The sequence below is a fragment of the Mytilus californianus genome, unplaced genomic scaffold (genome assembly GCF_021869535.1).
Source record: "Mytilus californianus isolate M0D057914Y unplaced genomic scaffold, xbMytCali1.0.p SCAF_6, whole genome shotgun sequence".
Classification (NCBI taxonomy): domain Eukaryota; kingdom Metazoa; phylum Mollusca; class Bivalvia; order Mytilida; family Mytilidae; genus Mytilus; species Mytilus californianus.
Window position 1 is genome coordinate 116,522,739 of NW_026262712.1, and position 15,508 is coordinate 116,538,246.

Sequence of the window (15,508 nt, forward strand, 5' to 3'; positions counted from 1 at the left end):
CCGTGTGCTATAAGATATAATTACTAAGAGTAGTGCATATTTCAACTGATTTTGTGTCACATCAGAGCTATTTTCCAAATGTCTATTTATCTTTACTTAATCTCAAAGTAACACAACCAAACTTGTTGACCTTGTGTCTGTGTTTTTCTTACTTGTTTTTCTACTTTGTATCGATCTGATGAGTTTAGTCCTTATTAACTGAATTTTATAGGTTTGTTCATTTGTTGCACTGTTACGCCACTATCCCAGTCAGGGTGGGGGACGCTAACATTTTTAACCCCGCCACATTCTGTATGTGCCTGTTCTAAGTCAAGAGCCTGTAATTCAGTGGTTGTCGTCCGTTGCTGTATATCATATTTGTATTACGTTCATTGTTTGTACATAAATTAGGTCTTTATTTTTATTGTTTGCATTGTTTAACTTATGTCATTTCGGTGCCTTTTATAGCTGACTATGCGGTATGGGATTTTCATATTGTTGAAGGCTGTACGGTAAAGTATAGTTGCTAACTTTTATATATGCCATTTGGTCTCTGGTGGAGAGTTGTCACATTGGAAATCATACCACACCTTTTTTATATTTAAGATTTTAACAATGATTGTTTTAAAAATTCTAAACAAATCACCTATTCATAAAAGCCACAAGATAGCCATAAAATCACAATGTTGACAGAAATTGGCAAATTTTGAGTCTTTATCCCAAGTATATAAGACGGAAATCGTAAACCAAAACCAAAATTCTGTTTGATAAAAAGTTATTTATTGTCTTTAGGATAAAAATTATTACATTGTAGTCCTTCGATGCAAAATGGGACAAAATAATGTACAATTTGGAATTTTGCATCAATACGCCTTAAACAGCAACATGAAGTGCTGAATAACATTTTGATTTAATGAAAAAAATGTGACATTGTTACAAATGTATTGAACATATACGATAAAGACTAAAAAAATAGTTCTATTTCCAGTCCAGTAGGATTGGAATAGATTTAACCGTGTGTGAAACAAATACAGGGATTATTGACATTACTTCTTTACTTACACATGTAGCTTAAAAACAGTATGAATTTTTCACAACATAAGGATATAATAAATGGTATTGAACACAAAGTTCACACAGCTTTACACAAAGAAAATGAATAAATATATGCCAAACCAACCATAAACAAGGTTAGAATGCAATACCAAATTTGTGTATTGCTCGTGACAGTAAAACACATGTCGATATAAACTAAGTCACTTCGAATGACATGTCAAACACGAACAAAGTCGGACAGGATTGTGACTTACAGCAGATGCAATATTTCTGACAAAAAACTTGACAACATTTGACACATCAACGGATTGAACGAATGAGAGATGGTTTACAATGTTCCAGGTATGTTTAACAAAGGCTTATAAAAACATGCTGTCTTTTTTGTCATAACAGGATCAGTACGTATGTTTGCACTATGCCCTTCTTCAAGCTTTCACTATGAAAGAAACAAAAATTCGTAAAGACGTGTTCAGTGAAGTGTGGACGAGTATATTGACAGATAAGAGACCGGTCAATCATCAAAGACTGGACAAAGAATTCAAGGTACAAAGATAACAATTTAAGAAATCAACATTTTATTTGACATGTATTTAGACGCACAATCAAGTAAGTAATTACAGTTTGTGGTTTATGAAGTAAATTAAAAGAAAATATTGGATATATGTAAATGAGACTATAACCCAACGACGAAAATTATATGAACCTAACAGGAAATAGACTATCAAGACTTGGTAATCATACCACATCTTCTTATTTTTATATTTGAACATGCCCTATCAAAACTTCCGATTTGTATAGTAGTTATTGAAAGAATGGATACATTCTTAGACTGACATTTAATAAAACGTTTTAAATAATAATATCAAAGTAACCAAATTACCAGGAAGGGCCCAAATTGCACCCATTTTGCCAAAACAGTAGTAGAAATCTTATAGGTTTCTTTTGAGAGTAAACAATTCGTTTTTTTTAATAGATTGCAATTATGCACGTCATAGCTTAATAAAATAAAATATACACAAAGCGGCCACATTTACATCAACATATGAAGTGTCCAGTGAAATAGAATTACAGAAAACTATTAAAAATGAGAAATTAATATATGTCTCAGGCATTCATTTCATACCAAATGTACAGTTAGTACGGAATAATGTCAAATTGTTCTGGAAAATTGAAAAAATAAATAAAAACATCATCTCTTCGATTTTTATTGATGTAAAGTTAAGCTGTATGAAATTTAGGTACTCATCATTACAGAATCTTTGGTCGTATTGAGGTCGGTTCAAACCTATTTTTAATGGTTCAGTATGCATTCAAAATTAAATTTGTGAAACTTTTTAGTAAATAAGGATACATCTACAAAATAAACACAAAATGGAAACTTTTGTCTGTTTCTTAAAAAACAACAAGTAAAAAAACTGTCACAATATTTGCAATTTGGGTTTGAACGACTTGTCAACATCATTAAAGTTTGTAATAAAAAAATCGTATTTTTATACAGTGAAATCGTCTTATTTAACACATTTTTCTCGTATAGTTCATCTTATGGCTCATTATTTTTAATATGATGGACATCTGACAGAAAGTTGTTATTTATTTAAATTAAACGTTATTCAGGAACTGCAACAACATGTAAGAGAAATAAAGGGTCTATCAACCTCAGTAAGTAAGAACATCTCCTATAATATTATTTTGTGTTAGTGAAATGGGCTGTGCATCTGTTTTTTATGTTTATTTTTTATAATAAATAATCTCCGATTCTAAGTAAAGTTCAATGACCACCAGAAAAGGAAAAATGGTTGACAATTATGAAATTTAGGCATTTAGTAATTGAATTAATAGATAAATGTATTTTGTTTCTTTCTTACATGCATGCATATGTATCTTTATATTAAATGCATACTTTATTTCATATCATTTTATTTGCATTCTAACTCAGTTCATTGTTTCATTTTAATGTTAAGAAATCTCTGTTTGGCTAAAGTAACTTGGCTAAAGTTACGTTACCTCAATGAACAATGATTTTATTGGTTATGCTAAGTCTATACATACATCATTGCCATGTGATGATACTGCATGAAACAGAATGAACTTTGCTAGTTTACTTTGTTTTCTTTAACAGTAAAGCATGGTACATATTTTAAATAAAGTTATGATAAAGTTCAAATCAAAATAGATATGAAAAACATGTGTAATTAGTAAATAGTTTTGGAAGGCTTCAATTTCATATATTCTGCTTTGCTTTTCAATTATTGATGAAATAATTTTTTATCGGATTGAAATATGTCTTGTTTTTATAAAAACAATATTATTCACAGAACATAATTAGCATTTAGATTCTCCTTTAAAACTCACCATCTTTTAAGGAGAATAATTCTCAGACTACAAACGTAATGCGTTTAGTTTATGTGCTCTTTGATTGGAGAATCTCAACTTAATTCCTTTTCTTTGCAAAACATAATACCGCATTGTAAACATCGCTACTTCATTATGTGCATTGAGTAATATAAAAGTGATAACCAATCTTTTGAACACTTTAATATTTGCTGTTATTGTGAATTTCAGCTTCATAATATGTAACAATATCAAATGAAAATCATTCGCTTTAATCAAATATATTTGCTGCTGTTTCTTGTTGATTACATCAACAATGTGTATCCTATCTCATATTCATTTACTGAATTACCTATTAAGGTTGTTAATCCCCAGAGCGACGTTGACCACTAACTGTTTGTCAATTCCGGCCTTCTGTTTTTTGTGTGTTTTTTCTAATTTTTTGTTATTCTAGAAACACGGGTCGTGAGTGCACCAATAACAATCATACGTTTTTATAGTTTGTAAAATAGTCATTCAAATAATTTTTCCTTTAGATGCTAAATGCGAAGAAGGATGATCAGAACCAAAACCAATATAATGCTGCAATGAGTACAACAAACTTAGCGAAAAACAGAAACAAAGATGTTCTACCCAGTAAGTTGTCATGTCTTTTTTTTCCAAAGTATTTTAAATGCATATTCAATGGTAGAATAATTGGGTATCGAAATTTAGAGGAAAGCCTTTCAGAAAATATGACCGTTAATTCCAAAAAGAGATTCATAAAGAAGAAAAACTAATTTTAAGACAAGAGTGAGGTTTTTTTTCTCATTTGCATTTTTCCCGACAAATGAGACTGTAATAATGCGGGGCCCCTTAGTTGATTCCCTGGACAAATTAGGGTTGATGTAACAGGTGATAATTAATAAAATATGTTTAATTTTTTTTTTTAAATGTATATATAAGGGCTACCAAACGACACAACAAAACTTTATGACACATACGTACTTCACCTTCAACATAATTTCAATTTATATAGAATACGTTGATAATCATAATAAATACGTATTAAAGTAGAGTATTTTTTCAATATATCTTGCATAAACAAATATCATATTTCCATTTACAAACCTGTTCGTGCATTTTTCATTGTTATTCAACGCAAAATAATTATCTAAGATACCTGGAACATCTCATTTCATAAAGGATCTCTTTTGTTTACTTATTGTACCTCGAACTTATTAACCTAGTGTAGGTCTTTAAGTTGAGGTTCAATTTACTAAAAGTATATCGGGCATGACTAATTAGGTACACCATCTTAGAATCAGGGGGTCCAAAATAGGATCGGGAAAAAACAGCAAGCGAAATACCATAATTTACAATTTCCGAGAATCAAAGTACTAGTAGTTGATTTAATATCTCCGGTCAATAATCAGACGGTATTTTGAGTGTAAACCTGTCCGAAACCGGGAAATGTTGGCTGCAATAGGGATTTATTTACAAAATAAGTCCATATCTCATTTACTTATATTGGCCGTTATTGATTGTAAATTCATGTCGTTTTGTTTTTTGGCATTCGTTTACCGTGAGAAAAAATAGGGGGGAGGAGGGGTTAATAGCTTAACGATTTTGATCATGGTTCAACTTTATTCTAGTACGGCATACGTTTTTCCTCTAGCCAACGCTCTATCTTATTAAAGTGTCACTCTAAAATTGTTATCATTTGCTACAGGTCGATCCATTTTGCATCTCGTCGTGAATATGCATGACATATTTGCCACTGGACATTAAGGGAGCAATCAATTAATCAGCTTCATTTAATGATGTATAATCAGTAGTCTTCAGTTGATAATTGGCTCAAACAGTTTTCCAATTTTTATTTATTTGATTTTTTAAGCGTAAATTTTAGCATTTCTTTCCTATTTTTCTCTTTGCATTTATTTTTTTTCAACATTAAATAACGTAGTCCACATCAGGGGTTACATTGTATTCTACCCAGACAAAAATCTTCATTGAGTGACAATAACTCATATATTGAAGCGTACATCGACGGCAGTCTCGTTTAAGAGACAAAATTTGCTGTTTCAAGTTTTTTTTATATCTGGTATAGTTGTCAGAAAAACAAAAGTGGATAAAAAAAAAATGTTGGCAACAATTTATATACGGATTCAACTTATTTTGGCCGATTCGTTTATTTTTTAAATATTGTCTTATTGATCGGTTTTGTTATTTAAATATTTTTTTTTTCATTTACAATTGTCCTTGCAAAAGGCGCAAACAATGTGTTAAAATCAACCATGCGACTTATTTGAAGATTTAGCTGACCTTTGTTGTTGTTTAGAGACTTCAATCATTTAACTTGTGCGTAGATCGTATTTCCCCCTCAAAGAATTGTTCAAATTGTTTTTTAATGTATAGATAGCGTGAAACTCTCACTTCACCAGGCATCGGACATCCGAACAGCCTAACGGACGCCCCCCTTTAGCAAGGGTATACTGTCGGACGGGAGAAGTCTAGAGATGTCAATAATTATATACCCAAGTCAATCTTTTGGGTTTGAATAAAAGGAGATAAAGGTTAAAGGTATACATTAATGCGACAGCAACCCAACGACACAGATAAATCAAAACATTAAGAGTCAACATACAGTCTTTTTTAATAGAAAAATGCCCATACAGAATAATAAGCTCAAAATCGCCCTATGACTAAAAAATACAGAGTTAATTTAATAATCTTGTTCAAAGATATCCCAACAGGCACATTTGATTTAATATTATTTACCGTCAAAGATATCCCAACAGACACAAGTGTTTGGTTGAAAAATATCACCTGCCTTTTTTTTAATTTCGATCGGTGGAAATTAAAGAAGGTTTAATATAAACCAGTAGAAGAAAAACACTTCACTATATAGTAACGGTATAATAATTGATGATAATGGATGCCGTCCATCGGCAAATTAAATGCATATTCAGGACGATAAAATGTAAATATAATAGGAATATTAACCCTGCTTTGTGCTGGACCGACAGGCTGAGCCGTATTTTTAACGTGTAGGGTCACAAGCTAACAGTTTGCAGGAAGAAAAGGCACCCTACCCGGACACATTTCTGACTCCGAGCAGACCAGTCTGTGCTCGTACTCTTAAATGCCGCGTGTTTAGCGTTGAAACAGCAAATGCCAATGTTAACGTCTTTGTTTGACCCGGTCGGGATTCGAAACAACGACCTCCCGCTATCGAGGCGAACACACTCCAACGGGACCAACCAGGAGAGCGGTGGTATAGAATATCATACAAAAAACTTAAGTACAATAAACAATACAGTTTCACAGAATGCTCACAGTAACTACAGCGAGCTAACACTATATAACGTTAAATGATATTGTAAACTACACGTAAATATCGATGGTCGACTTCAGAGTAGATTGCATGGATCAACGCTCTCTGCAAATTAAAAACTCTTGCACCAATTATTTGAGGGGTCCGGATGTGGCCAGCTGGTGCACGGCTAAATTTCTGTCCCTATTCAATTTACCCTTATTTTCCAGTGGTATTCCAAGTTTCACGTCCAACCTCACTGTCGACCTCCTATTCCAAGAACTACCTTTTGTATTTAAAATTTATGTGTTCTCGTCATGAACATGCATGAAATATTTGCCGCTGGACGTAAAGCAAACAACAATCAATCAACATCATAAATTATTCGATGTACTTAGTACCCGAAGACAAGAATTTGTAAAATGCTATAACGTATAATTTCCATTTAAATCACTCAATAATAGCGCAATTTTTTTTTTTTTTTTTTTTTTTTTTTTTTTTTTATTATTTTTGCATTTTACTACATAACTGAACACTTATAAAAACAAATTTAAATGCTTTTTTACTATGGTTCTTATTTACTGTTTTATTATGATTTATAATATATGATTATGTCAGGCAATTATAATAGTAAGAAAGGTAAAAGTTTTTTAAGGTGTTTATGCTTCATTTAGACGCGAAAAGGGAATGACGGACGACGAAAATAAAAGTGTTTGTTTTCATATAATACATTGTATTTCAATTTGAGAAGGATGATCAACTTTGCGAAAATATCTCATCTATACACGTTTTGATCGAGCCACTCAAACCTACATAACTTGTTGCTAAAGATGTGACATTTAGGCTATTTAATACGATTTTATTCTTTGAAGTTTACAGGCATAGTTTTTTTTAATTTAAAAAAACAGACAAAACAGGATTTATTAATTAATTGGACTGAACAGACCTCCTCACAAAAAGGGGTGTTCGAATCCCCTCGCCCTTCGGGCTCGGGGATCTCAACATCCCTTTTTGTTCGAAGGTCTTTTAATATCAATATCAACTTATCATTGAACTTTTACTATTACTAAAAAAGCGTACATCATTGCAGTCAAGCATCAATTGCATTACTGTTTAAGTAAACGTAAATACCATCAGTAGCAATTTTTTGGATTTTTCAGTGGGTGATATGAGAGTTTATCTTGTATCCTATGGAAAAGGAAGATCAGATTATATAAATGCAGTACAAGTGCCTGTAAGTTTTATAATCTTCTGTAATTTCCGTAATTTCGGTTATTTCTTTATAATATCGTTAAAACATCTCAGTCCGAACCCGTCTAAAATCCTGTCGTATCTGCTTTCTTTAAACTATCTGTTTTCTTGTTTGAAGCTAAACATAACAACTTTAACGGTGGTAATAATAATTATAATAATAAATTCTTTATTTAAAGAGGGGAACTCAATTAGACTTAGTCTAATTTTCATTTAGGTGGTATATATACATTGTACAATGGCTTGCACGACATTACCAAAATCAAACATAAAAAGCTGAAACAAGTAGAAAATACCAAATCACCTTCAGGTATCGCAATGCGGTACAAGTATACGTTCAACTGTCTCGCAAACTCAAACTATGTCCTAATAGATAATTTTTTTCATCTCATGTACGTAATGTATATGCATTAGATGTAAATAAGAAGTCCGTCTGTATGCATTATATCCTAATTCACTTACGTATAATATACATGATTATGTCACTTGTGTGTTTTTCTCTTATATTCCTCAAAAACGTTTTTGGCAGAAAAACCGGGAATAATGAAGAAATAACTCATAGGTGCTTGAATTTGTACTGATTTTAAAGGGCCAACCCATGGTAAAATCAAGAAATTCAAGTCCCCATGAATTATTTCTATTCTAATACAACAAGGTCGGCAATTCTTTGGGTCGAAGCGTAATAGGTGAAGACAAATATTTGCTGTTCCCGTAATTGAACACACTACTTGTATAAAGGTAAAGGACGAAGAAAACCAAATAAGTGACATGCTTAAATTATATATACTATAACATACTTAGATAGGTAAGGATGAAGTTAAATGATTACGAAAATTTCAGAAAATAGGCTTTCAACAAATTCGTATTATATCAATTGTTTATGATTCAATTTTTTTATGACTTTCACATTCGATAATTTTCCCGTACAATGCTAATGTTCTTACATCACAGTTAGAGTGATCGTTCAATGACGTCGTTTACGCCGATTTCCCTCGGGTTACTCATTCATAAAAAGCATATGACGTTGGTGTTTGATTTGAACAGTCCAATCAAATCATGACTTTGCCGATCAGCTGACATACAATATATTCGTATTTTATCACAGGTGTGTACTTTAAAAAGCGTTTGGAGAACGTCATATTAGAATATGAAACAACAAGCATGAAGGTTTTATCAAATACACATGGTAAGGATTGCGTTAGACCGAGGTAGGAAGGACGTGTGGAACTTAAAAGGCATAGCATCATATATAAGGTTTCTTTTTATAACATTGTGTAAAAAGACCACGGATACATATACATGTAGCGTGAAACTCAAGTGATACCAGTAAACCAATTTATAGAAAGGAAAATATACATTTTGTTTTAATTTGATATTATTTTATTTATTTTGGTTACATTTGTAATGGCCTATGGTCAAATGTTACAATTATATATTCCAGTCTTACACCAAGTTTGTTGGATACATTACCACACAACTACCATTACCAGATACTAAGGTAGATTTCTGGACAATGATACGGGACCACAGCTCTTCGACCATTGTACTGATTATTAACCACAAAAAAGAGGTACGTCATCAATTTTATACTAATCATTGAATCATAAATTAAGAGTAGTAGTATACTTGTTATTGGCATTGGTATTTGAATTTAATATATTTAGAGTATGCAATTCCTCCTCCTTTGAGTTACATAATGAAATTAATTGCCTCTGTTATTCTATAAAGTTAGTTGAGGTTAATATATATACACTTCTTAAAACCCTCTTGCTGCCGGAGGGACACATATGTCCATATGTTTACTTCTAATCATTGCTGTATCTCTTTCGGCAGTTTCCAATAAAATTCCGAAGATGGAACCGTATAATATTTTTCTTCAATGCGTCCCCAATGTAACGTAATTAGGGCGTGACATTATATATCGAATGACGTCATTGTTGGGCATGTTACGTCACAAACGTCCAGTTGTCGTTTTTTTCTGGCACACGAAATGCAACCATATAAAATGAGCGGCAACAAGAGGGTTAAAGGCGTTTGCTCATCACATTTTCTACGTTAAAGTCTGTTCCATCATGTCCGTATCTCTATCGTTATTTTTTTAAACTGTCTTTGTATTATTCCCTTAAAAACTGACTACATGTTCATAATTATAATATTCAAGGCTGACCTAGTGTACTCACAGTCGGATGATATAATAATCATTGGTCAATTCAGTATAAAGATATCGGCACGAAAATTAGAAGAAAATGACATCACAGAGGCAACCATTGTTCTCTCTAAAAAAGTAAGATATAACTACGATAGATTTTTTAATAATCAGACATGCAAATTGCCATAGCATCTAGGAAAAAAAGGATGTTTGCTTACATATTGTAACTACTTTCAAATTAAAATATTTCAAATTGTCAATACAAAACTGTTTCAACAAGTACTCTGAATAGTCTTATTATCTGAAAAAAGTATGATATATATTATAGTATGCAGGTCTTGTTTCTTGAATGACCTTCATCAGTATGTTCGAGGTCAAAAGTGGGGAACAAGGTTAAGGAATAGGAACCCAAAAAAATATAAAAAAGAACCACAACCGGAAATATATTATAGAAATGTAATTATGTTATAGGATGAAAAACCGAGACAAGTTGTGTTGTTTCAAGCTATATGTAGCAGTATACCTGACCCCGCTGTACTCTGTAAACTTGCTGACCTTATTTCAACACGTGCAACTATGTCAAATGATCCGATAACAGTAGTAAGCAGGTATGAAAAGAATTTACTCATTTGTTTCTAACGTGAAGGAGCTTTAAAAAACAATTTTGAAAATTTTCTTCTTTAATAGTTTAATTCATGAAACTAGTATATGAAAAGGATATTGAACTACTGGTAAACGATAACACTATTGGAAAGGCTAATATTGGCTCAGTGGTGAAAGTTAAAATACTGGATGAAATAATTTGCTGTAGATTCGAATATTAATCTCCTATTCATTCATATTGAGGCGATACCATACTCGAAAAACATGCAAAACTAATCATGATAAAATGAAAAGCATAGGACTGAAAACGATCACAGAGATTGCTGTATGAGGACATTGAAAATAAAAGGTATGGTTTACCGTTAATTTAGAGTGCAGTAGAACTCGGTTTTTATTGTCCTTTGAACTTTAGCTATCATTAGTACAGCTGCAAATATACTACTATATTTCTTAACTTATGTTACATTTGTAATTGATTTTTTGTTAACGCAGTGACGGTGCCAGGAATTGTGGACTGTTCTGTGCTTTCACTAATGCCGTGTCAAGCATGCAGATTGATAACAATGCAGATATCTTCCAACTTGTGACACTTCTACAATTGAGACGTCCCGAGTTCTTCACAGACTTTGTAAGTACAAACAACGAGTTACACACTTAATTACTGACGGTGACTGACTAACGATTCATTAATGTATCATAGTTGTATTTTTGTTTTTTAAACCTTCTATCACAATTTGACATATTTTGATCAATTTATTATTTTTTTTATTTTGTGAGCTTACATATAGAATAAGAAGATGTAGTATGATTACTAATAATTCCAACATAGTCAAAATGAAGTCAATTTAAGCAACTCTAGGTCACCGTACTGCCTTCAGATGAGCAATACCAATACCGTATAGTAGGCTATAAAAGTCCCCGACATGAACAAATGGAAACCATTAGAATGGAAAAACCAACGGCCTGTTTTATAACAAAACAATAAACGAAAAATATATTCAACAGACAGCACCTATCGACAACCACTGAATTACAGGCTCCTGACTTGGGACAGACACATATATAATGTGGTGGCGTTTTGTTTAGCTCTCAACCCTCACCCGAACCTAGGACAATGGTGAAACAGCACAACAGAAGAACAAACTGTACAATTTAGTTTGAAATGTCTTGACTCATCTGATCGGCAAGAAGCTTAAATAAACAAACATAAAGACAAAAGACATATAGTGCCGCTCAATCGTACACGGAGATACTAAAAGATATTTCTAAGTCAATAACAATGAATTTAGATGAATGGCGTCATTAATAGTCTACGAAAAGCATGACGTTATGCAATACCAAACTATAAGTACATAATATCGACTGGATTTAAGGCCAAAAGTTTTCATAGATGTATAGCAATACATTTTTAGTTATGTTTAAATATTCAAATACATTTTCAATATAGGAAAAAATAATAATAACAATATTCAAAGATCGTACTACGGTGTTACTGTGTTGAATTGCTATCCTTTAAGAATAAGTATATTCAAACAATCAATGAGTTTACGTTGATACTATCTAAATCTATTGGCTTTATTAACAACATTACCGTAAATATTAGGATTTGATATCCCTTTTTTGATAAGCATTCTACAGTTACACTTGACTTGAAATAAAACACCACCCCAGTAGGTACTCTGTCCGTTGAATTCACGTTTTTTGTTTATTGATAATGTGACTATTGGTATATACTGGAAAAAGTACATATACATTGTTTTTTTTTGAAAATTCAACAACGTGACCAAAAAGGGAAAAGATACAAAGTTTGCAATCAAAAACCATAAATTGAAGTTAAGTGAACAACACACTGATCAAAAGAGGAAAATTCCAGTCGACAAGAAACTAAATACTATGCAAAAACAAACAAGCACATAGAAAACTGGGGATGAACTCAGATACTCTAAAACTACCTGATCAATTAGTGAAAACCGTTGTGTCGATCATGTCTTGTCGCAGTCATCTGTCAAACATATATTCAACGTTTATAAAATCATTATTTTACATCATTATAATTTTTCCGTCATTATGAATAAATCATTATTTTTTTTTTTGGCAGGAGGAATACAAAAGATGTTATGAAGCTTTGCATGTTCACCTGGAATCTGCAAATGTTTATGCAAATTTTTAGTTTTAATCAAATGAATGTAAAGAATGAGAAGGAAACCTGTTGTACTGTTTCATTATCAATGATCTATTTGTAAATATTGCTACATACATTCTGCTTATGTTGTTTTTCTACAGCACAACTTTTTATAAATCAAGAAGCTGTTTATTTTCATTTGAATATTTTATACTCAATATATTTTTTCTTTCAGTTGTAATGGGAATTTTGTTAATCATAATGCATATAAACTGTAATTTTATTCTCTAAAATTGAATGTATTGTATACACCATCACAATGTTTAACTGACCAAATTTAAGTCAAGTCGTAAGCTAATGTTATCATAGACTCTTCAAGGTTTTAGATTATCGTAGACTATTCAAGGTTATCTTAGACGCTGCAATGTTATCGTAGACTCCTCAGTTTATCGTAGACACTTTAATGTTATCGTAGACTCTTCAAGGTTATAGTAGACTCTTCAAGGTTTTCATAGCGTCTTCAATGTTATCGTAGACACTTCAATGTTATCGTAGACACGTAAAAGTTGTCGAAGACACTTCAAGTTTATCGTCGACACTTCAAGGTGATCGTCGACTCTTCAAGGTTCTTAAGAAAGATCATTAGTCGTTGTTACTTTATTTTGACCTTGTTTGAATAGTTTTATTCCCATTGTCAATGTTACGATTTATGCGCAAAACATAATTTCAATGTTTATGTAAATATGTATTAGAGATCTAATTTTTATCATTTATTAAGTTTGATTTCGCTTAGAGTAAACTGTAAAATGCGAGGCTAATTATCTAAAATTTTTCTCAGAACATTATTTATTCTAATCAAATACGCCAGATCACCATTTGATGCATGGAAAAGCTACATTACCGTGTATACATTACATAGAAGGACAATAGTATTAGCTTAGCACATTCTACTTTAAAACATAGCTATTCCATTTAGGCTTTATTTATATCCTGAGTCCATTCAACATATTCTAATTGTCTATAGAATCCAATTATGCAAGTCATCTATTTCTTTCTTATATACTTTAAATGCTTCGATATTTCTGAGAACTTGGTTAAGTGGATCCGATTTCAAATTGAAGCTGTCATTTTGTCATCTTAGTCAACACATCTAAGAATTTAACATATTTAAAGTAACGTGGAAAGTATTTGCATTTCAGCAACTGTTACAATCTTTCAGTATTTTGATCATTAATGAAAGGCATAGTTTTGTTCACATATACACAGATACACATTCTAATATTCATGAAAACTTGCATCGGTTATCGCTAAATGTTAATGGGTCGTTTTAAAAAATATTGCTTGACTTCTTAAAAAAAAAACCATCTGAGTGACACTTTAATTAATTTTTTTATGAAACACTGTTGCACTTGCGATAAAATCATATTTTATTCCATTGGCATCTTTTGCAAGATTATGTTACTACATTTTTACTTTTGATAATATTTCAACTATAATTTATATAACGACAGAATCCGATTAATTTTTTTTATTTTGGCTCCAAATCAGTAATATTCCGATGGAAAGACAACTCATAATTAGACATGAAATCATAGTCACTTTTCTTTGAAATGACTTAATCATAAGTTACAGAGTCATTCCAATGGGCCGTAATTATCTTACCGTAATGTTTGAATCTGAGTACGAAGTTAAAAGCACAAGTTACGTGAATTGTAATCGACATATTGATCATAGGGTAAGGTGAAAACTATCTACTTGTAATATAAAAGTAAGAGCACCACTTATCATAATTGAAGCTAAGACCTAGTTGTAAGTTGTGAACTGGTTTGTTGGAATACCGAGCTAGTGCAACGATAAAGTTAACTCTATATACTGTGTCGATGTACAGGTATATATAACGCAAAATAAAAGAACCACTATATATTCAATAGAGTTCCTGAATGACAGCATTCATTATACGTATGCTTCTATATGTATGGTGTATATTATCTATATACTATCTACAACTGCATTTTATTGTAAACCTTGCTTTTAACATGTTTTATCCAGTATATAATTGGTTTTATTTCGTTTTCTTTTACTGTGATAGCTTTTAATAAAATTTGCTTTCGCTTATTTCAATTATTTATTTCCCTATTTAAACATTATTGTCAAAATATGAGTTTCATGAACATTGGCATGGAATAATCTTTTAAACTGTATTGAGTAGGCGATGACGAAAAACACCTGATTTTTCTCCCTCTATAGAATAACAAATATCTATTAGAGATCAAATGTTGTATCTGTTTGCAATTATAGCTCTCCATACAGCCTTCAACAATGAGCAAAATTCATACCACATAGAATGGTATAAAGGTCTCCTACATAAAACAATGTTAAAAAATTCAAATAAGAAAACTAACTTCATAATTCATGTACACAACAACAAACGAAAAACAGTGACAAATGACAACCACTAACTTACTGGTTCCTGACGTGGGGCCGTCATATACATAATGGAGCTGCTTAAACATGCTTTCCGGTGGCCAACCATCACCCCTTACGTGGAACTGTGATGTCACAGCACCACATTAGAACAAACTGTTAAGATTATTTGAAAAGGGCTTGAAAGATAAGATCGAAACAAAGCAAAACAAACAACTACAAAAACACTAAAGACAAAAAAGTACCGATCTGAGAGTACTCGCAGTTACTGAAAGCAAGTTCCAAGAATAGGAATATC

The 15,508-nt window shown here is 31.8% G+C and overlaps 1 protein-coding gene across 1 annotated transcript in view; it reads left to right on the forward strand.

Annotated features, from left to right (window-relative positions):
* LOC127706014 (receptor-type tyrosine-protein phosphatase alpha-like) overlaps window positions 1-14,901 on the forward strand; it is a 29,325-nt gene extending 14,424 nt beyond the window's left edge. Inside the window, exons 12-20 of the mRNA XM_052210408.1 lie at window positions 1,429-1,578; window positions 2,650-2,694; window positions 3,903-4,002; window positions 7,822-7,895; window positions 9,354-9,482; window positions 10,074-10,196; window positions 10,533-10,669; window positions 11,157-11,292; window positions 12,763-14,901. Coding sequence (XP_052066368.1) covers window positions 1,429-1,578; window positions 2,650-2,694; window positions 3,903-4,002; window positions 7,822-7,895; window positions 9,354-9,482; window positions 10,074-10,196; window positions 10,533-10,669; window positions 11,157-11,292; window positions 12,763-12,834 — 966 coding nt within the window. The 3' untranslated portion in view covers window positions 12,835-14,901. The remainder of the gene's footprint in view (window positions 1-1,428; window positions 1,579-2,649; window positions 2,695-3,902; window positions 4,003-7,821; window positions 7,896-9,353; window positions 9,483-10,073; window positions 10,197-10,532; window positions 10,670-11,156; window positions 11,293-12,762) is intronic.
* Window positions 14,902-15,508: the final 607 nt, after the last annotated feature.